At 40.5% G+C, this 24,177-nt stretch overlaps 1 protein-coding gene across 1 annotated transcript in view; it reads left to right on the top strand.

Annotated features, from left to right (window-relative positions):
- LOC124165035 overlaps positions 1 to 24,177 on the top strand; it is a 138,684-nt gene that overhangs the window by 99,116 nt on the left and 15,391 nt on the right. The window contains exons 4-7 of the mRNA XM_046542273.1: positions 592 to 850; positions 8,841 to 9,341; positions 15,072 to 15,310; positions 21,042 to 21,230. Of these exons, the coding sequence (XP_046398229.1) occupies positions 592 to 850; positions 8,841 to 9,341; positions 15,072 to 15,310; positions 21,042 to 21,230 (1,188 nt within the window). The remainder of the gene's footprint in view (positions 1 to 591; positions 851 to 8,840; positions 9,342 to 15,071; positions 15,311 to 21,041; positions 21,231 to 24,177) is intronic.

The following is a 24,177-nucleotide window of genomic DNA, read 5'->3' on the forward strand; positions in this document are numbered from 1 at the left end:
AACTGACCTCTTACATAAACTCGGATGGGAATCTCTGTCGGACCGTAGATTGAAAAATAGACTAAACCTTTTAGATAAATTCAAGAGCAGTGTCTTTTCTGACGAAGTTAACCATATCTTGCGGACGCCAACGTACTACGGAAGATCAGATCATATAAATAAAATAAGAGAGATAGATTGCAGAACAGACAGATTCCGAATGTCATTTTTTCCACGATCAATAAGAGATTATAACGGCAGCAATAGAACGCGTAAATAGATTGCATGACTTGTAGAGTAGCCTACTAACCTATGTAAAACTTACTGCATGTTTCTGAATTTCTATTCTATATTCTATTTCTAACAGCATATAGTAGTATAGTTTGTTATTATACGGGACGTTTCTTGGACGGTGTGGTGTGCATGTGGGAGTCCAAATGCATGCTGCATGCTGGTGATTGATCACCCCCTGCCAAACACCCTAGAGGTGGCTCGCAGGGTAATTTGTAGATGTAGATGTAGATGTAATCTTTCGATTTAGGCATTAAAAAATATTAGGAAACCACCCTATTCCGATTCCATTCATAATTTGGCATTGCTTTTCCTCCGCAGATCTTCCACATGGCGCTGGACGTGTGGGATGCGGCCAAGGACCGTCGCTTCACCGTCTCCGAGCACCAGGAGAACAAAAGGCTGTCGACGAGCCTGTCGACGCCGAGCGGTCCGCCTGCCTATTCGTCCGCTCCGCCCACCGCCATGCCCTCGTCCATGCTCATGGCTAACGGGGGCAGGGTGCCGCACTCGCCCAAGCACCCGCCGGCCAGACTCTGCCTCGCCAACCTAGACACGGGAGTGGGACACGTCATCTCCGGTAAGAAAAATAAATGCCTCGTTCATATCACGATTGTTCCAGCAATCGTTAGAACTACATCTACATCTACAAATTACCCTGCGAGCCACCTCTAGGGTGTTTGGCAGGGGGTGATCAATCACCAGCATGCAGCATGCATTTGGACTCCCACATGCACACCACACCGTCCAAAAACTATCGTGCATTCACACGAAGATGGTGGTATGGTATGGTATTTGGGGGAGGCGACCGACAGCTGAGGTCATTTGCGCCATAATGAAAGGATAGGCAGAGAAGGGTGGAGAGAAACCCGGCGTCGGCATTAGCCTGCTCTTAACGAAAGGCGCCAAGGGGACCACGGCTTAACGTCCCATCCGATGGACGGAGTGTTGCGCTTGAAATGTCCTCCACACAACACTCAAGCAGGGATCGGGTAGTATCTGAAAATTCTCTTCCACCGCCGGGATTTGAACCCGAGCCCGCCGGGTGGGAAGCCAACACTCTAGCCACCACACCAACCCGATCCCCACGAAGATGGTTAAATCCTGTGCTGCCCTCTAGTGCTGACATCTAAAGTGTACGGGAAATTGACGGTTAGCAAAGCTGTTGAGGCATGCAGGGACAAGATATTACTGTGTTCAACGCGTATTTACCGACTAATTTTTCTTCCGCCCATATTCTTCCTTCCCAGGACAAATACATGAAAAAAAATATAGCGAAGGGAGGTTCACGAACTTTTCGTCTTTCTCTTGTCGCTTCCTCTTCCGGTCTCCCGGCGCCTAACCATCTTAAAGTGGCAACGTTCGGAACTACGGTAACTATTATCAGGACATGCATTCACACGGCTAGTTCGGCCAACTATCGTTATGACGATCGCTCGGACAATTGTAATGTGAACGAGGCAAAAAATATGGCAACAGACGAAGTGAAGTACCTGGGAGTTACGATAACCTCGAACCTCTCGTGGGGAACACATATAAGGAATATTTGCGGCATAGTCCTGAAGAAATTAGCATTCGTCAAGCGTATTGTGGGAAGATTTTCGGATGAGAAAGTAAAAGAAAGGTGCTATTTTGCGCTAGTCCGACCGCACCTTGAATATGCAGCGAGCGTATGGTATCCGGTGCAGAAAGACTTAATCCGCGAACTGAATAAAATTCAAAGGAAGGCTGCGCGTGTCTTCAAAAACTGCTACGGGCGTGCAGACAGTGTTACCCAGATGTTAAGCGAATTAGGCTGGGAGCCACTGGCGACTCGGAGGCTGCGCCCTAGGCTTAGATTGCTTGAGCAATTGAGAATGGATATCTTTAAGAGCGACACAGAGAACATAATATTAGAGCCACACTATAATTCCAGGTCCGATAGAAGCGATAAATGAAGAGAGATGTTTTGCCGAATGAATAGATTTGGGGATTCGTTTTTCCCCCGAACCATAAAGGACTTTGATAAACGCTAGTCCCAACTTCCTTAAAGCACTTCATTTTTTTATCTGTAAACGGCTGGTGTCCTAACACACTCGCTTTTCTCACTTTTAGGCGGCTTGCGGGGTATTATGTAGATGTAGATAAGTATACGCACATCTTACGTTACACCATATTCACGCAATTTTGCAAGGAGAATTTTTATAACTCGCTCAAAGCCCCCTACAAAGACCCTTCAGGTGGCCCACAATAAAAATTGGGTTTGGTTTCATTTTTGCTACTGAGATGTACTTTCACACGAGATTGAGGGCCAGGATTGAATTTCCCCAAAAACATAAACAGATATGCCTCCAGGGAAGAATTCCTCACTTCTTTCGGCAATTCGCGAAACGGTCGAGAAAAGTGAATCGCTGGAGAACAACCACCGAAACACGAAGTGCACCATAAACAACGTTTTCTCTGGAAACTTAAGTTACGCACCAAAGAAGGGGGAAGAATACCTCTTGAAGAATCCCGGAAGTCTCTCCTAAAAGTGATTCACCATTTGCCCCCTTCAAACGTAGTGCTAACGAAATCCCCGAAATGAAAGCGATGGCTGTCGACTATACTGGAATCTCACAGAATAAAATAATGATTTTATTAAAATTTCTGCTGATTCCTTACCACGGCAATCGTCTTTCAATCATGACGTTTCCCTTATCTTTCTCTCATTAAGGGCGCAAAAACCGAGGAAGCCGTGGTCCTGTGGAGAAGTAACGACTGTCGAAGCATCAAAGACTCCTCAACTCCTGTCGCACGCACACATACAAATGCTAACCCCCGTTAATCAGCAAACCGGCGAGCAGGAGCAATGCCGTAAGACTGAACAGATGAGTCATTGCACGCAGGGATCAACAAATTCTTTGGGACCCAAACGCTAGCCTTGGAGCGTGAGCCACGCACGATAGATGCCCGGATAAACAAAACCTGCAGCGATCAACAACGGCCATGCCCCCGAGTTATACATAACCTACGGTTCCCTCTTCGCATACATTTGCATAATAAACATCCCTTTGGATGTGGTTAACACAGAATGGGAGTCCCTTCAGACCTCGAACACAGGGAAAGCAATGTCTCCACAAAGCTCAGGTCCTGAATGAACAAGGAGAAATACAACACCTAGGTTTCGACCCGAACGCTTCGATAGCCACGAATCTAAGCAGTGCCAAAAGCAAACTACACCGAGAAAATTAACTACAGCAGTACTTAATATTGTTTTTAGAACTAACATGCGTTGTTATATTCCACAAAGACCATGATTACCAAGACATTTATCATTTAATTCAGGGTGAGGATATAAATAAGAAACTCAAATAAACAATCTGACACCAGTTTCCTTTATAATACTTGAAAAACACTCGATTGGAACAATCATTTTACCCAACTATTATAACCAAGTTACGGTCCTCATTCTGAGGGGGTATTCGTTTGCTTACGTATTGCATATTGCTACAAGTAGGCTATTGCCTGGTGGCAACATGAGATTTAAATAAATGAACGAAAAGTCTACCGATCTGAGAGCAATGAAGAGGCAGAAAATACACCTATAGAATAAATAAATACGTTACTTAGAATATCACACAATTAAAAAATGAAGATTGAACTAAATAACCCAATTTCCAACACTGTTAATAAAGCACACTTAAATCAACCAAGAATCAACGAACAATTACTTTTTAAAAATTAGCATTTGCGGGGAAGATCTTAAAGAATGTCTTCTGGAAGGTCATTCCACTCCTTTATTCCTTTGTGTAAAAAGGATTTTTTCAAAATGTCCATTTTCTGCTTCTCGAACAGAGAGAGTAGGAATAAATAAATTCATTTAGTAGACAAATAAAGCAATGAAGTAGGATGCGAGAGAAAACATTAGTAACAATAGATCTACAACGAGGCTATAAAATAAAGCATCTTTTTTCGCCACAGGACAAAATTCATAAACACGAGAAAAATAATATTTTCTTCGGCATATTACCAAATATTATAAGCCATCTCAGATGAAACTCTCACATTCTTCGGATTATTCAAACATCTATAGTGCCTCAAAACAATAACTCTTGGAAATTCTATCGCGTTGGTTCTTCAAGACGTTAGGCGAGTTATATCCTCCATTACTTTTTAGATAGAGCGTTCAAATATTCCACTTTTCAGCCTTAATTCTGTCCCTTCCTATCCTCACACCCGCCTAGTCATCAACAACACACTAAGCATGCGATGAAGATTTGGCAAAGGAAATGAACTCACTTGGTGTTTTTTCACTATACCGAGACCTCAAGTGCTCCTCCAATTACTGAAAATAATGCCTTTCAATACATGTTTACAGAATTACTGAACTTAATTTACAACGGAGGTACCCTTACGAGTAAATACGGGTCACATTCAGCCAATAAGCTCAAGCTGGTCTCAAAGAAAAAAAACGGTCATAAGTCAATCTATTTCATATTCTTCGCATGCAATAATACCTGACAGAGGCTGACATAAACAACGCAGAAAAACTATTAACTTGAAAGAGTTTACCACTTCCAAGCACAACTATAAAATATTTCCACGGGATTGTCATTACAAGAAAAAAAATTAGAATAATTTTCAATTTTGTCTACAATATTGCTATCAGAGACATCCATCATAGTCATGCTTTACAACACTTGGCTTCCAATAACAATACAATACGCAAAATCAGTCGAATACATTTCCATGAGATGAAAAATGTTCATGCACATTCATCCGAATTTTATGGGTTTTGGAAATGAAAAATATTTAAATGGACGCAAAACTGAATGATATATGATTACTATAAAGCCGGCTCTTTTCGAATTCCTACGTCATGACGAAAGAGAGCCATTTGGTTAGCCTGTCATTTTTCTGCTCAGGTAATTTTATTATTTTTCGAAATTCCACGATGCTCAACAAATTTCCACGTCGTCGAATGCCCTTGCTAGTGACATCGCCGAATGCCAAATACAATATGGATGTTGGAATCGAGGCAAAAAACGTGGTTACGACCACGTTTATCGATTCCTTGCCTGATTGGCGCCGTCCGCTCTCGTATCCGCGGTAAAAATTTCAGGACCACTGGGAAGAGAGAGGAGCGATGTTGATCCTCAGGATGTTGCTTTTTCCGACATGGCTTGCGATTATGTCTCTTCCATCGAATCAAACTATGACACAGATATCAGCTACGAAATTAGGCGTTTGACAAAATCCACAGTTAGCACTATACAGGATGCGACTGAAGTAAAAAATATAGACGGCTAGAGAAAAGAAGACAGCCATGGATGAGGTATATCCAGCTGCATCGATAAAATGGCATTTCATAGAAAATAAAAATCACTCTAGGAAATGGGAAAAGGAACTTCGTACGGTGAATTTCACAGCCGACAAATTTTTCAGCACACCGAGTCATTATTATGGTGCAAACGTTGATAATAAATCCCCTTTCATTCTATTACATACACGTACGGTAGTGGTTGGGAGAGAAGGAGATGCACACAAATGTATTTTACCAATCTAGATCTCAATTTGCTATGTGTCTATCTTGAAACCTTGAATATGTATATATAGGACCAATGACACACGTAGAATGCGAAAAAATATGCCTGTACAATATATTCATAGAGTAAAAAATAGAATCACTTTATTTTAATTCACCGCTTCTTTCATCCTCCCTGTACAATAACCCCTCAATAATTTAAAACTAGATCCTCCGTCTTCACCACGTTAATTCCGCTTTTTTCACTTTCTCTCATTCTGGAGATTTCATACGAAAGTTCCAAAATAAAAAGCAACGACAATAGTAACCAACGACTCACTCTCTCCAGCTGCCCATTCAAGGGTAGGTTGATGTCACTACTTATGCGAGAACTCTTGAATAAATAACAAGAAGGAAACATGAGAGCAAGGGAGGCTCGTTATGTAGTACATGGCATCTTCCGTCGCGATGGGCAACAACTTTGGGTTATTTCATGTAAATCATTATTCATCGGGTTGAAATAACACACACACCCGCTGGCAAACGCACTTATTTTACTTCTACGGTTAGCTTATTACCAACGTAGATGCTGCGGTTTGTAAATCATTCCTTGGCAATTTGTTAATGCGCTAAAGGTCACTACCTTGTTCAAATCAACTTAGGTTGGCTTAACTAGGCGAAACTATGGATTTGAAAACTTAAAGAGAGTCAGTTGGTTGAAAACAACTTAAAAGAGCACCACTAGACTTAGAATTGTCACTATTTGAAAGAACATTTAATCTTTCGAAATTAACCTGGGGCTGGGAATAAAAATAATGAGCATGGATAATTACTTTTTTCCATTTAAAACCTTTGTTACACTACTTTTATTATTTCGGTGTGATTTAGTTCTTGTGTAGGACAACTAGGTATACAGGTATATTACAATCATTATTTCCATAACGAAGCTATCACCAATTTCACCTCATCGTCCATTGTAAGAGAATTTGAAAAAAAAATTAGGAGACGCGTCTTTTTTTTTCAATTTTCGATTCGTTGCCTCATTTACTTCTCGAGCGCTCCGTGGTGAAAAATCGACGGCTTTAATCTTTTGGCAAGATGACTTAATGACGTCATGTCTAGCGTGTTCCCGCTCCTCTCCACTGTGTCTTTTGTGCGCGGGCCGCGTGTGCTTCGCTATTGTTAACAATCGTGTGATTCTTTCCCTCAATGAGAAGTTCTCCTTGAACGAGTAACTCTAATGACGTCACCAACTGACAAAAAGAGGGCGGGAACTCTTGCGATTTCTTATTTTACTCTTACGAAAAAACGGTTGAATGAGGATGTTTTTTTTACATCGTTTTATTTATACTTATTCTCCCTTCCTCGTACAGAATTGTTTCCGTTCCGAATAGTACCGCCCGATTGAGTTGTTGTGACCAAATCTTTAATGGGGTTAATGACGTTTTCATGGTTCCCTTTACCCGAAATAATGCACGCGTTAAAAGAACTTAATAGAGGGAATAATGGACACACTTAAGATATTTTAATGATTAGCGGTTTCGGGTATGACTGAACGACCCCGTGCCACAAAGAAAATATGAATACAATGAACTTCAATCGCAAGGAATATAGTTTTGACTACGCAAGACAATAAAAACTACCTCGAGTCCTCTGCAATCAATTTCATAATCGAAATGCGGTCTGTCCTATGATTGAAGGAATATGCCATCGATTGTTCAGGTACTCAATAACTCAAGTTTCGCCAGATTGAGTCATCAAGAACGAAGCTTTAATATTTTCATGGTTCCCTTTAACCGAAATAAGACACATTCGTTAAAATACTAATGGTGGGGAATAATGGATAAGACTTAAAGATACATTTCTGAGCCCCGTTTTGCGTGCATTTCAATTTACGATTCCACTCAATAATGCATACAAACGTCACCCGAGGGGTGTGGGGTTGTGGGGGTCTTAGAAAACCCAATTACTCTGAGCGCGGAAGCCGAGGTCGCCACATCGCTCAGATGCCAAAGCTGTGAAATTGATCGAGATCCATCTGGCTTCGGGATTCCAGTAATTGCTGTTCTGTGTACCTTTTCGTTATGAGCTTCCCGTTGGACCATTTGGCAAGAATTTGGCACGAGGAGATTTACTCTCCAGACTAGGTTGTCCTTTTTTAGGGAGCGTATATCCAGCGAGAGGATTCAAATAATCTCGTTCAGAAATTTTCCATATTTCGATCAACATGCTAGTACATTTACAGCACGTTGGCCCGCACAGCAAAGTAAACAATGAAAAAAAAGATACAAACCAAAGGGATAAATAAAGAAGTATTATAGAGGATACTCAAAAAAATTGATGAGAGATGTGAATGATGTAGATTAGACGATTCTACACAACTATACAACACTCATTTATACCACACACCCAGGGCAAAAACTTTCGCGGAAATGATCAAATTGTACCGACAGAAAACACAGCTTCAACCAATCCATTTCATTAAATGAAGCAGTTTAGTTACTGAAGAAATGAAAACGTCCGAAGACAGAAAAATCCGAATGACCCATTAATTTCGAAAAAAATCTCCAGAAGTGTTTTTTCGATTGACTTGGCAGTCATGCATGTCTCTGAACCAAAGATGATTGCCGAGTAAATCGATTCGGAGATACATATAGTATATCTTCCTTTTTTAACCCTTAGAGTGCCGGGGAGAGCTATCGCGCTCCTCATGCAATGTCACTCTTAGATGCTGATAATTAACTAATCATACAATTGTCAATATTCATTTTATTTTAACATTAACTATTTTCTTCAAATTATACAAATTAACTCATATAACAAAAAATCGTCAAATAATATAATAAAAAGGTACCACATATAATAAAGATTTCCTAAAATTTTTGAACTTATACCATTACTTGTTTTTGGGACCTAACTTTTTCCCCTAACCTACTGCAAAATCAGCTAAAATGCCTCGGCACTTTTGGCACATTACCTAGAAAATCGGTTGGCAGTCAAAGGGTTAATTATCAATCGGATTTTCCTGTCATTTTCCACCAATTTCATCGCAATTTTAAAATGTCCTCTCTCTCTCCCTCCGAAGGCGTCCGGTGCAGGATCTCGACGCTGCTGCCCAGCCACTGCTTCTGCGATGAGCGGGGTCGCGACTGCGGCGAGTCCTACGTGCGCTTCGCCGCGGCGCTCGACTTCCTCCGCTCGGGAAGCAGGGGCCCTGGAGTCGCGGAGGTCAGCGAGGACGTGGACGACGAGGAGGCGGGCGAAGAGGACGAGCTGGACGACGGGGTGGTCGGAGGGGGCGGAGGGGGCAGGGAAGGAGGAGGCGGGGGCGAGAGGGGTGGGGGCGGCGGCGGCGGCAGGAACGCCTCCGACGAAGACGAGGAGGCGGCGGAGGAGAGGCGGAGGGAGGAGGAGGAGGAGGAGGAGGCGACCACGGTGCAGGAGGTGGGGGTGGGGTCGGTGGGGCTGGTCACGTGGCGAAGGGGCAGCAGCGGGGGTTCCAACAACAGCGTGAGGGTCGAAGCCACGTACGTCAAGACAGAGGGACACCCCCTCATGCCAGCCACGCTCACCATCGACGGCAGCGGTGAGTAGCACACACTCACGTCTTTCCTCATTATGACTTCATTTGCGACATTAAGGCAGGCCAAAACATTCCATGCCTACATTTTGGTGCACTTAACTTTTATCGAGTGTCATCAGTTTTCCCAAAAATATATCGATGGCTAAGATCTAACAACACGTATCTCAAATTCGGCCGGTTTGAGACGGGTATCTTAAAAAAAGCGTAATAACATTTTTTTTAATAAAATACAAGCAAAAAACAACTCTTTGTTTGCAAATGAATGCATCTTTTTCAATTTTATGAACTTTTGGTTTTTAATTTCAGTGTGCAAGTAACAAATATTAATCGTTTTTTTTTTTGCTCTCCTGAAAATCTGCTATTTTTGAGATACGTGTTGTTAAAACTTAGCCATCGATATTATATTTTAATTTAATACTTACTGATATAAGGACAAAATATAATAAGTCTTTATTAACACATAAAATACGAGATATTGATACATTTGAAATAAAATGAATCTGAGTTACACTTCTAAGGGCTATTCAGTACATGGCATCATTCAAATATATGATTATTTTTATACACGGTGCTCCATTCCAATATTCAGTATACAATCAAATATACGATAGCAATATACCATAAAATATAAAGTTAAACTTCTCATTCGTTGACAATATTTGTAAATTTATTCGTTTTTCTACTCCTTACAATTTTCTTTATTTTGAACAATATCACTATTTAATCAACCATCTTTTAATTTTTACCTTAATTTCGTTTCCTGTCGTAATTTTACTTAAATTACGCGCTATCTGATAAAATTCTTGAGCTACTATCACTTTGAAAGTGTTTTTTTCCATATCTTGTATACTACGAAGGTACAAATTATTTTGTAGCTGCTCAGAGATTTCTAATCTCTCTAAAAGGACGTGTTTTTTTATATCTGCCACGGTAATAACTACCTGGTATAATTATGTTCCTGTATAATAAGACTCGACTTTATGCACCTAAATATTTATACATATCTCAAAGATTGTTAGCCCAATAATTAACTATTTTAGGTTGACCAGCGCTTTGAGGTCTAAGGCGAACGTTTCCTCTCCTCTGTTGGAGACCTCTTGAGGGCTGATGTGAGACTTCGAATGCTGATGCGCAAATGTCACATTAGCCCCGAAGTGGTTCTCGGAAAAGGAGAAAAAACGTCGTAACTTTACAACGCGGGCTAACCCAAAAGTTCTTAATTATTCACATATGGACCGCGAAAGTTTTATTCATTTAATCAGCCAAAGTTAATCATAAGTGAGAAAAACATAATTTGGCACTAAATCGGCTAGAAGCAAATGAAAAGTGAATTATCCGACCACAGATAAAATAGAACGCGATTTTAATATCCGGATATGGAAAGCATGTTATGGAACATAAAATAGGTCTCCTTAACAGATGGTTCTTATGGGCAAAGGAACGCCATCAACCTCCCATCAAAAAGGATACGGAAAAAAACAAGACAAAGAAAACGAGGGAGTAAGAGCCACTTTCAAATGAGAACCACGGATTAAAAATAAAAACTTTTGGAAGGCTTCAAGGACATAACTTCTAAGAAAGTAGACAATTTTAATGGTGCTATCGATGAAAAGCGCAAGAAATAAATACTTCGTCCCTTACCCATCTCTACGAAAAAGTAGAAACACGACACGATTCATTAGCTGGAATGAGTTCATGAATATACATTTACGTCAATGCTTCTCACGGACTGGAGATTGTACGAATGCATGAACCTAAAAAATCTAGTTTGCGTTTCTTGATTCTAAAAAATTTGCCGATGAATTCTGGCGACCATGCGTTTAAGCATTAATGTGTGCATGCCAACGTGCAGTGCAATCAGGCCTTATGACTCGCCTGCCTCCTAACGATAATCACTAACAATAAGACTATCTCGCCAAGCCTGCAAAAAAAAACTGGTTATATTTAGGAAGGCCTTCCCATTACCTTTTACAACGAAGACCAGATTTTGAGGTGTTATACACATACTATGTTACTTTCCCCTTACTGCAATGTTTAAAGTATTACAAAGTATTTAGTATATAATGATTGCTTAAGAATCAAATGAAAAATAATTTCCTATAATTTTAAAATTATAATAGGATTACCTGAGAATAGAGAGTGAAGAAGCCTTCCGAAAAAATTTACCAACGAGACAAACGAAACCTTAAGGTAATGAAATTGTGTTTCTTCGTCGAAAAAATGAAGGAAGAAAAGACACAATCCTGACGACAAGGAAACCATTTTATGCCACTATTTACCCAGGTGCATTAGCTTATTACCGAAGGCAAAGAGTCTAAATCGTTCACAGCTTAATATGCCTCACTTCATTTTACATTTGATTCTTCTTCCATATATTCCTGAAAATGCTCTCTTCTCGACCGTTCTCAAAGCCTCGTTCGTCTCTTTACCAACTCTTTGCACATCTCTGCGCTGAAATCGCCATCTGCTGATATATGCTGGTTCAATAACGCCTTCGTGACGACTCAACATGAAAATACAGAAAAGTCAACTGTAGGCCAGTTCACTAGACGAAATCGTAATGAAATTTAGGCAATTAAAATGCTCCATTCCGCGTATATATTAAAGACTCGGTTTTGGGCACTTCAGGTCATTTTCAAGAGAAGGATGTCTGAAATAAATTTTTTCCATATTCTAAGCTTGAAAATGGGCTGAAGAGACAGAAACCTATAGTGCATCAAATATATTTGTGTAATTCAACGTTTTTCTATTTAATAAATGAATAAATACAGCACTGAGAAAAAACCATTTTCACATGCATTATTTACCAAAATTATTTACACATCATGCATAAAGAGCTAGCTCATTGTGATCTCTTCGAAAGTATCACTATGAAAAAAATACGAAACATTGAAAAAATATTGTATTTCCCACACACTTCGCGCTTTGAGCTAAAAGTTACTCTTACTGAGGGGTAATTTTTCTCTAAAGGAAAAAGATGAATACAACACATATAGCAGCACCATCTATCAACCTGAGAGCATTGGTCACCTGCAAAGTTAATGCATACATAATAGATATGTCTCGAATCAGCACAAAGTGGCTCCGAACCCATAGAAAACGCATCCCCTAGAGAAAGGCCGATCCAACTCCGACCTATACCTCCCTCGACAGAGCAATAGCTTATTTTTAAGGGATCCATCCCTGGAGCCACAGTCTACCATCCATAAACATGCTCCCCTAAGCTTATACAATCAGCTACGCTCTGCACAAATAAAGGATGTTTTCCCAGGAGAATACTGTAACGCAATACAGCCCATATTCCATTCGATATTATTCAATACAACGGGACGCGGATAACGCAGCATACAGCAAGCACCAGCATAATAGCCTTCGAGCTATCGCAAGGAAGAGGGGCAAGGGTTCTTGGAGCCAATATTCTCACCGCTTGAGGGAATTTCTCCTCTTTGCAGGGAATCAAGAGGAACGCGGAGAAAATGAGAGCATTTTCGAGTGGACACGATACTCATCACTAAATATGAATTAGGTCCAAGAGATTTGATTACTAACACGGAAAATTACCGAAAATGTGTAGCACTCCTCTGCTCGTCATCAGATACAAATTAAATTCATCGTGTTGGCAGGGGAGAAAGGGACGCGCGTTTTTACTGAGTTGCACTTGGTGGCACCTGTAGGCCCCAAATCGTTAAGGAAGAAATATGATATCTGATCTTCTTGATTGTCACTAGATCAGGGTGTTATTAGGTGCATGAGAAGGTAAATGTAAAAAGGTATGAAATAAGATACCACGACATGTTAAAACAGAAGTAACGTCTGAAGATAAACAAAATGACATTAAAAAATTAAGTAGCCGGATAAAAATAACTTCCTAAGACTGATATATTAGTATTTACCTGTCCAACAAAAACCATAAGCACCGGCCAAACACCTTGTCGGACGCCTTTTACAATACACAGCTAACCTAAGATGATACACAAAGCCAGGCGAGTGGTGTAAAATATACCGTTATATTCAAATAACGTCAAATGAAATATCTATAAGATTAAATTTTCCGATGGTTTTCTTCCTTAGAATAATTCTCTGCGAAAACATACGAATATGATACATCTTTACGCCTTTGCGTGGGAGAAATTAACAATGGATACATTAATACATGTGGGCATCGCAACGGTAAACAAGCGTCATGCAGTCGCGCGCCAGTGTAGTTACGGCCGCTTTTGGAGGTAAATCACCTACTATTACTACTACTACTCCTACTACCAATACTACTGGGTACTACGTACTGGGGACACACACATGAAGCGCGATTTCTGAAGATAAACTTGAATTATTTTCAATATTTTTTCTGTATGCGAAACCATTAGTATTCGTATGATAGAGAATTCTTAATCGTAACGTTAAGAGGGCTGGGGGCTAACTCACCTTCAGGAGCACCATGGATTAAGAGACAACCTATAAATGCTAGATCGGCATATCAAGGGCCAGGATGTCGAAAAACCATAGCAGTGAGAATAAATTAATGTTAACTCTAAATGCTACAATCGAAGGTCCTATGAAAAGATCCGAGACCATTGCAAACGAAGTTGAATATAATTAATGAATTACCAAAGGTAAGAATAAAATTTTACAGCAGAACTTTGAGTGTGTATGCACTACGTTGACACTTTGTTACCCCGCTCCATCTCAACATGAAACACGCAACCATTTTCTGCACTCAAAATACTGTCATTTGCTCATCTGTTATTTTCTGAAGGGGAAATCTGCCTGTCAGCTTGCAGCCGAATGAATTTCGTGTCAAGCCCACGATCGGTCGCCAGGCGGCCAGCAGGTATTTTTTGAAATAAATGTCCAGCGAAATCATCCTTCACCACCGCAGTTTCCTCCGGATTGCCACGAAATTCCATCTCTCCCTCGCAAAATGCAGAAAATCCCAGCGTCCCGTGGCATTGTGGCGCACTTCACACACGGCACCCCAATTTCCGCTTTCGCAGCTCAGGAAATGTCATGGTTTGAACCGATATGACGCACAGCTTGGACGGCCATTTAAAAAAAAATACGAATAAATATTTCCCAGACACAACGTGAAATGAGAAGCCACAAAGGTTCCGCTAACAAATCACAAAAAAAAAGAAAAAACAAAACATTGGTCGATTTCCTTCTGCTACAGAGGGTCAAATTCAAATTTACAGAGTTGACATGATATACCTTTTTAATTATAATTTTCAACTCGGATATGATGAATTTCGATAGACCACCATGAGAGAAGTAACTTTCAACAGTCAGACATAAAATTTTAGACACCAATAGTAGGGGATGGCTCAACTAGCAGAAGGCTAATGAAACTGTCACAGACTTAACCATGACCCAGATATGAACGAATAGCGTTTGATTCTAAAAATAACTCGGAAAAAGAGCACTAACCACACGATAATGTCACTTTGTTGATAATCAGGAAAATTTTATAAAAATCAAGCTCAACAGAAGATAATATTCGCGGGCAGTTAAGCATTCCGTCTTAGTGAAATTTAATTGCGATTTAGGCATCGTACATCATTATCATCTCTATTCATAATTATTTTCTTCAGCAACTAGGCAATATTTGTTTTAAATAAACGATGGACATCAATCTGAACAAAAGACTCAAGAGAACCAAATCGCATGTACTAATACAAAACAGTGGACCTCACCAATGAGCGATGTCGTCTCATCATCTCTTCTTCTTTTCTCGTTTAGGGAAGAGGTTCGGGTTCCCCAACACTTACATCCACCTGGTGTACAACGTGGTGAACTTCAAGGTGGGGGGCGGAGGAGGCGGGGGTGGAGGCGGTGGAGGCGGAGGGAGCCTGTACAGGGTGGGCTCCCCCTTCGTTCCGCCCCCAGGGGTCTTCTGCCCCCCGATCGAAGCCTCCTCGCGACGTCGGATGCCACAGCTCTCGGACCAATTCTCCCTCACCATGGAAACCATTGTGCACGTAAGCACTGCCCACCACCTGAAGATGGGGAAAGCACTGAAAAACAAAGTAATTGAACACTCACTCGGTGAACGGTTTGAGCGCTCAAAAACAAATATCATATCAAATAACATAGATCAAAAGTAGAGAGACAGAAACTGTTCCTTAAGAAACAAAAATGCCAAATTTCAAGATAATCGGTATCAGCTCTATCTATGATGGCTGTTCGGAGAGCAAGTTCTTAAATGAATTTGAAGACCGCGATGCATTGACTAACTTCTTCCTGTGATTATCTCATATGTCACTTCATACTATTTTTCCACGCTATTGCCACATAGGCACTTGGGAACAAGCTAATAAGTCAAAATTTAACACCGACACCAGAGAACGACATGACCTACCATATTGTGCACCACTGGTCTCTAAAATACGGTCTGCGGGCAAAGGGGTGGCCTGGGAAGATCTTTTCATGCGCGGAAAAGGTAATTAATTTGATGCACACGGACTGATAGTATTCACAGAGTAAATCGACGCCTATCCTGACAAGACCAACCGCCACTTAAGTGGACGGATAATTTTAAAAAATTCTGTTTTGATTCATTTTTATTTGGAAACATAATGAATGCGTTTCTAGTAAGTATAATTAATGCTTTACACAGCTCCCACTCGAACCAAATTATAAAATTCACGGTCTTTTGATAGTAAATTTTAGGAAGAAATATTGATCACATAAAAATCACTGGCCGCACGCTAACTAAAAATATAGCAAACGCGATAAACGCCAGGAATGCAAAACGCAGCAACGAAAGTTCTATTATCTCGTGACGTCGCCTATCGTTAGCAAAATTTAGGGCCGGCTAAAGATTGTGAGTGGGAAAGTGGAGGGTGACAGGGAAGTGAAGAGGTGTCTGATTTCTCGCCAGGGCTAATTGATCACTTTGGTTAACGGTCTTCCAATCACAGCCTTAAGGTCTGTGCCTCGTCATGGCACACGGACCAATATTTGCGCTTCGAATATTACGTGTGCAGATAAATTCGTGGAGAGTGTCTGAAATTGATTGACTTTGAAATATGATCGACGAAACGATTTTCCTTTTTATCCGTCAATCGTAGATCTGCAATCAAGTTTGAGATGTTTTCAAGGTTTTACGACGAATTTCACGGCTATTTCCAGGTTTTTTCACGGTACACGAAATTCGTGGCTTATTCACGGTTTAGAGGGAACTCTGCTTTATAATGCGTTTATAATATCATTAAAATAGTTATTTTCGCAAAGCAACGAGTAAAATGGTTCTACCTCACATTAACTTATTTTCATAGGCAAATTTACCTCATCTTTTCGTGTCAAAGGCACAAGCGATCAGCCAGCCAACAGCGCGGCGGGTCTTTATATTCGCGTATCATGACATTCTAAAACGCCATGGACGAGATTCTCTGGCTTTTCCTCTAGTCCCCTGACCAGTAACAGCCCTGAATATAGAAAAGGTAGCTCCTAGTTACCATTAATTGGTAAACACAAAGTTATCAAGTTGGTTCGACGGTATGATTTATGTTATGAATTGATCGACATATCGATCATTTTAATTAATAAACATGTCTTAATTCTTGAACAGCCCTCATAGATGCATGCACAAAACTGAAATAATTCCTCAATTATTATAAAATTACAAAACAGTTTATACAATAAATTGCATTGCTAGTTTAACCAGTAGAAAAATTATTAACATAGTTTCATAATTCAAAATTACAAACACCCTGGAAGAAAACTTAAAAAGTGGTTGATGTACACCAACACCCTTGTCTTCCCCTTGGCATACATATGCTATACTGCTTTATATAACTCTTGATTCCTGGTGCGTAATGGACTTTCAACGATTGTGAATTAATTACTTTCAGCGCCTTTCACCACTTAATATTTTAATGTTTTCAGTAATCTGCTTCGCAACGCTAACCGCTTCGCAGCAATAGTCGCTATCTAAGACAAAACAACAGATCGCATTAAAGAAGTAAAAAACACAAACACAGCGACACCCATAACTTGAGGAAGGCCATCGATCGACGGGTAAATAATAGTACTATAAAACTGAAAGAAATTAAATTACCACCCAAGTACCTTCTATGAACTGGGTGAGTTGAGGTCTGGAAGAGTGGCCAAGAATTCAAAGTGGTAAATGCTACAAAAATAGAGTAGGAAACAGAAGACCACGCACACACGTACTAGTTTACTCACTCACTTAGCAGACTCACGTTGGCCTTGAGCACGCATGCACTCACGTTTGTGAAGTTTTTCACTCGCGCCAGTGACCATCACTCAACCTGGGAAGAAGAAAGAGTTGCAGACACGAATTCCCAAATAGACAAGTCAAACTGACACTTAACAATGTTGAGCCTAGTTTCAGATAGCTGAACCGATACCATTTGGGAATAACGCCCTCGAATTTGGAATGAAAACTCACATGTTCACGGTCAACAGCAAAGACGAAGACCACTGGGATTTCTTTCTTACCACGCTCACATTATAATCTTTTTAACGAATCAAAAAATGCAACGGTGTGCTTACACCACAGACGAATGTTAAAATTACACAATTTGGTAAAAAAAAGCCGCATTCACAACGGCTACATAAGGGCTATCCTAACGTCCATAATGAAAGTTCCAACAGCATTACCTTTGTTACGAATGGAATAAATTTACTTAAAGTATGTTTTCCATTATAAAAGCTGACTGCATTAAAATCAACGGGCCGCTGTCGACATCAATTCATTCTGGTCATTTTATATATTATTTAAGATCTACATTAATGTTTTGACTCGATACGAAAACATTTTTTGCGAGACATCGCATTTTTTGCGCCTTTCCGAAGCAGCTGCTCGTTCGTCAGACGACAGCTTAGAATATGAAAAAAAGCCACAAAACAAAACGTAAATGACTGTGTGTGAGCGTAAAACAGACATGGAACAGTCCACCTGTTGAACTCAAGCCTTCCATCGCCACTCTTTAAAAAATCGAATCATCGACCCAACACTAATTACTCATACCGCCATGAATAAAAACGTAGTATAACCGACATTATGAAAACATGCACATATATTGAAGTCATGATTAATTTCAAACAGTTGAGTAATATTTCCATGCGCACATTAGTTGAAGTTTAAGATGGCTCCAACTGAATTGGAGTAGTGATCACAGATTTGATAATTAATAGCTGCAGGGCTCTGATAAGCTGGCAGGAGACACTAATGACCCCAGATATAGAGGTGCTTAAAAATTTTCGCATATTCGTGTGACCAGATCAAGACACAAAAATTCTAAGATATAATCATCAGAGATACATGAAAATCGCACTTTCATTTTTATTTTGTCGCACTTTCAATAAAAGTTTATCGCATTTTGTAGCGTCTATTTTTTATTTACATAATGAATTAGATGACGATGAAATGTAGAGAAACACAGTTATATGACAAAATACAGAATATTTTAAATAATTATGTTGTAGAACAGTAATAAATTATGGAATAAGAGTGTTGGCTTCCCACCCGGCGGGCTCGGGTTCAAATCCCGGCAGTGGCAGAGAATTTTCGATGATTGCCCGTTCCCTGCTTGAATGAAGTGTGGAGGACATTTCAAGCACAATAATCCGTCCGTCGGATGGGACGTTAAGCCGTGGTCCCCTTCGTTAAGAGCAGGCTTATGCCGACGCCGGGTTTCTCTCCACCCTTCCTTACCTACCCCTTTCCTCATGGCGCAAATGACCTCAGCTGTCGGTCGCCTCCTCCAAATGCCATACCATACCAGGAATAAGACATATAGAGGCGGAGGTGTAGCTTGCCCGCGCCCACTAGTAGTGTTTGGCCACGTATAGTCCCAGCCAACTAGCAGCTGGCCAGTCGCTCACATGCTTTAATCGGTGAGTGTCGGCGGAGCATTTAAAATAATTTCGTCACAAAATGTACGAAAGGCAAATTTGCGTAAAAATATCATAAAAGTCCAGTCATCGCATCTATGTCGCATTTATTTGCGCACGTCGCATCTATTTAAGGCATTTGCGATTTTCACGCATCTCTAATAATCACTAATAAGTATATCTCATCTCACTTAACGGCGTTATTCGCACTCCCATTCCTCACGTTAGGAAAAGGTGATAAGATTAAATATTTAGTTATATTAAGACTCTTCAATAGCCAATCTCACAGAACAGATCGATCCCCAAAATTCCGTACGCAATGAAGATAAATTATGAAACTTAATCCTTACCATATGCAACATTGCCGAGAGAAATATCTAGCGACTTTAAAAAATATACAACGAAAAAAATGAAGGATGATACTCGCCTGCAGCTCACGTGAATTGTGCTGATATAAACCCAAACATCCAAATTTTATTCGTAAAATGAATTTATCTACTCATTATTTTTTTACTGCCATGCTAGCTGACCCGACCTACGCTGTACCGCCTAGCAATCAATGAATCATTATAGTTACACCATTTAGAAATCAGAAAGAGATACACTGCCGATTTTAATAATTTTTGACTTATTATAATAAATTACGAAATAAAGTCAACGAAACTACAACAATGAGCATTAAAATGGCTCGTTAGAAACATATTTTCTTCATTCAATCTACACATTGCGCCGGGTCACGCAAACGCGGATTTGTTTCAATGAATTCTCTAATTTTTATGTCCCAACTTAGGAAATTTTAGACATTGTGGTTTTTGTCAAGCAGTTGATAAAGTCCGAATTTTATACATTCAGTTGCTGGCCTATTTTCATATTATCTCGTAAAAAAATTTTTTAGGTCCAAGTCTTGCCCCGTTCTTGGGGCAAGTTTACGCAACGCTGGACCAATGCTTGACTGACGCTCGATATCTCGTGAAAAATAGCCACTAGAGAACAGCGTTAATACGCCCGGACTTGTGGCGCGCTAGATATAACTCGGTTCGGAAAAGTTCACTGCGTAAACCTGCCCCAGTGCCAGCTGTGTAAACGTCTGCCCTACACAATCCTTCATGTATAATTTCATTCAGACACATTTGCGTATATGTGGTCTACCCCACACATTCGTCTATACTCCCTTGAGCCAAGTACCTTCTGATATACAGCAGTTTTGGTTTCGTTATCAGGCGGAAGAACAAATAAAGCGGATGGTTTACCATCACGTGAACATGTAACGTATGACCATGAGAAAAACATGGCGTCTCTAGATTCAGAGCACAAACACTCACCTTGTGATTTGATAATCGTCATCGCGAATGCAACACGAATTGGCATTTGAATTCGTGTTAACTCAAAGAGCATACTGGTTGGAATCATGGGAATCCTCGGAATGAGAACTTCCCAATCTTTGAATTTTCCTCTGAGAATAGTCGCGTGAATCACATTGATTATCAGTTTTTTAATCACCAAACGCGTTTCACAGCATAGTTTTGGTTGGATTAGGCTTCGAAGTATCATGGTCACCGAGCCAAACTTCAGATGTAAAATACACGGTGTTAAGCCAAGCACATTCGAAGAGTTAAAAAATTCAGATATATAGCAGGTGACTTCGTCTTCGTTTCTGAACGTGGTCAAGCACTAACTCGTTCGACACCATGTTTCAATGGTGGTAGTGGAAGTAGTAGTGAATTTGGTGAGCACGTAGTTAGACTAAGATTAGAAACCCGCTATGACACTAGTAGATTAGCAATGGGGCAGTGGTTATGCTGAGGAACTGGCTGAGCGTGGATTAATTCCAATTCCTCCTCCGCTCAGCAGAACGCGAGGCTGCTGTCGTACCAGGAGCAGCACTACGACCTGGGCGAGAGCCTCGTGAGCTTCGAGTGGAGACCCAGACTGCAACAGCAGCTCCACCGACTGCTCTTCCCCCTCCTCGCCCGACCCCCGCCAGCCCCTCCCGCATCCATCTACCAGCAACAGCCCCCGGTCTCACTGCCACTGCAGGTAAGTCACTGCTCACCGCATTCATCATCTTGTGGTGTTCTGCAGGTCCCCCGCGCCAATGCTGTCTCCCTTCTCTCCGGCCATCTCCTTGAAGTCTCCATTTCTTCCAATTTTTACGTTGTCGATAAACTTCAACCTTCTCCTTCCCCTTCTTCTGATCCCTTCCACCGTTCCCTCCAAATCTACTTTCAAAATTCCATTCCCTCTCATCAAATGTCCCAGCCACTAACCCTTCCTTTGATTTATTTTTTCTATCAATGTTCTTTTCTCATCTATCCTATTTAACACTTGCTCATTCCTAACTCGATCCGTCCACCGTATTCCCTCCATCTTCCTCCAAACCCACATCTCAAACGCCTCAATCCTGTCCCTGTCTCTCTTCCCCATCGTCCAAGTCTCACATCCATACATAAACACACTCCACACATAGCATTTCACCAATCTCTTCCTTCAATTTTAATTCCAGTGCCTTGTTACACAATGCTCTCTTCTTCTTCTTGAAAACTTCTTTCGCCATTCCTATCTTTCTAGTTTCTTCTTAGTTTCTTCTTCTTCCGCAGTAAGGATACAGAAAAAACTCGAAGGGGGGCGCAGAAGATATCATGAGCTACCTTCAATTTTATCCTAATAAAAAATAATCAAGTCACATGCACAGTTTGAGAAAATTTTTATTAAATTTATTGCACTTATATACAAGAAAATACTATCTTATGATGTAAAAAAGTTAAAATAAAAGTGGTTCTGCAATGTTTGGTAATACGGGCGGGCCCGCAAGGGGGGGCGCGCGCCCACTACGCCCCCATCTGAATCTGCCACTGCCTGACAGCGAATACACAGTAAAAAAAAAACGGGCATTCCCCACTCCTCCTCTGCATTTGTTGTTACCCACCGAGCGTTGAAATGGGTTTCCAAAAGTCGCCACACGCGTCGCTGACGGGCAGAGCGATCCAATTTCACCGAAAAATAAAACATAATTACGACTGTCTACCGAAATCTTTACCTGTGGTGATGAGATTAATCATATTCTTAACTTTTAAATGCTATTCCTCACAGTGAAGAATGTTACGCGGAAAATATTGAGAATAAATGGATCGCATTGCACTGCGGACATTTTTGGAAACCGATTTAATTGCACCCAAAGTGGCGGTAACATAAATCCAAGCTCCGATGGACGGGCACTTATATTCGCGATTACTAATTATAGTAACTACTCATTTTTAACTTACGCTATCACCTGAAAATTTTTCAGCATATTTAGTGTGGAACCTTGTCCGCAATTGCCTGAAATCAAAGCATTTCACCCAATTCAGTTTCATTTTTTTAGTTCTTTTACCAGGTGCGAAACTACTAATCTGAGATACTGGAAAATGTTGACAAAATTCTTCTCTATATCCCTAGAAAATTTCTAGACGATAGCTCATTTCTAACTAATATGTTTTAAACGCCCAACACGTCACGAAAAAATCCAAAATGCGACCGCATTGAGGCGTCCTCTTAAGAAGATATTTACTCCCTCTCGACTGGTCTGATTTCCTCAAGTATTTCTAATATTTAAATTTAAAGTATTTGACCTTAAAGTTTTATATTTTTAATTAACCTGCAGTCTCAGCCACTTGTGGACGGTATCAAGAGAGTAAAGCTTGCAAATGGCCGCACTAGGACTACAGCACGACCCGTCGCATTTTGTCTTGATTTCATGGCGCATCAGTTGCCTGAAGAGCACGCTAGCATTTGGAAGTTTTAGCTTAGGCAGTGGTACAAGAGTCGAGGTTAAATTTTCATGCTGAAGATATAGCTTATCGCAAAAAAGTGTCTACTAGTAAATATTTCAAACATGATAAACAAAGTTTTTTAAAGAGTAATTCGTGGCGAAGACGACAAAATGAGACACCGGTCGAGAGGGTGTCTGACTCATCAAGAAAATCCTCTCCACGACTGCAGGATCACGATAAATAAGTCAGCCCACCGCCGCCAAAGCAGCCCCGAAAACTTTCCACGGTCCACCGTAAGTTCCTTGCACATGCTACGCAAATTTTCGTCGGCGGCCGCCCTCCAAGAGAGCTTTCCACGTTTTCTGAATATTTTAGCCTTTTATAGTTCCGCACACCCCCCCTCCCAAGTCCTAATTCTGAAGCAAGGGCTCAACCACAACGACCTTCCCGCACGAAAATCGAGAGTGGCCAAGTTTCGACCTTCCCTGTAGCTCGACTGCAACAACCTTTAAATGTAATCAACAGCTCAAGATGCTGACTCAAAACTACAGTAGAGCGCACTTAAAACTTAAATATAAATCATCATCTCATTAAATGCAAAATGGCCAAAAAAACTAGCAAAATACAGAGGATGTGGCCACCGAATCGGTTTGTTGTTATGATTTGTCACCGATTGATTTGTCATTTTACAATCCCATTTCCTCCATTTTTATTGCTGTTAAGTTCTCTTCAAAATGGCAATCTTGCTGAATGTGTACCATTTTAATTAATATGAAATTAAATAATGTGATCATCTCAGAATTAAATCCTGCAATTAAAAATTATTACCGACGAGCGAAGCCATCATCATGGAAAAAGCTAAATAAAATTAATAAAAACTGATCCATAAAATCAATTATTGTGGTTTACATAATTCATTCCCCAAAAAATTTGATAATGCTCATAAAATTGATCATCATAAAACGGACTGATGATGAATTTTCCTTTACAATATAATAACAATATCATCACGGACAGTTGAAATTATATGTAATAAAGCACCTAGAAAAGCTAATGTTTTCCCAGATTTCAGCATTGCTATGCTAAGCATGCATTCATTGGAGACCGCAGAAATGGCTGAAATCAGCATATATCCTGTAGTGGTATGCAACCTTTACATACATAATCTTGCTGCACGCAGCATAAGCTCACAGGCGATTTCCTCGATTCTCCATTCCCAGTCAACAAAAAAACAG

The sequence above is a fragment of the Ischnura elegans genome, chromosome 9, assembly GCF_921293095.1.
Source record: "Ischnura elegans chromosome 9, ioIscEleg1.1, whole genome shotgun sequence".
In the NCBI taxonomy this organism is placed as follows: Eukaryota; Metazoa; Arthropoda; class Insecta; order Odonata; family Coenagrionidae; genus Ischnura; species Ischnura elegans.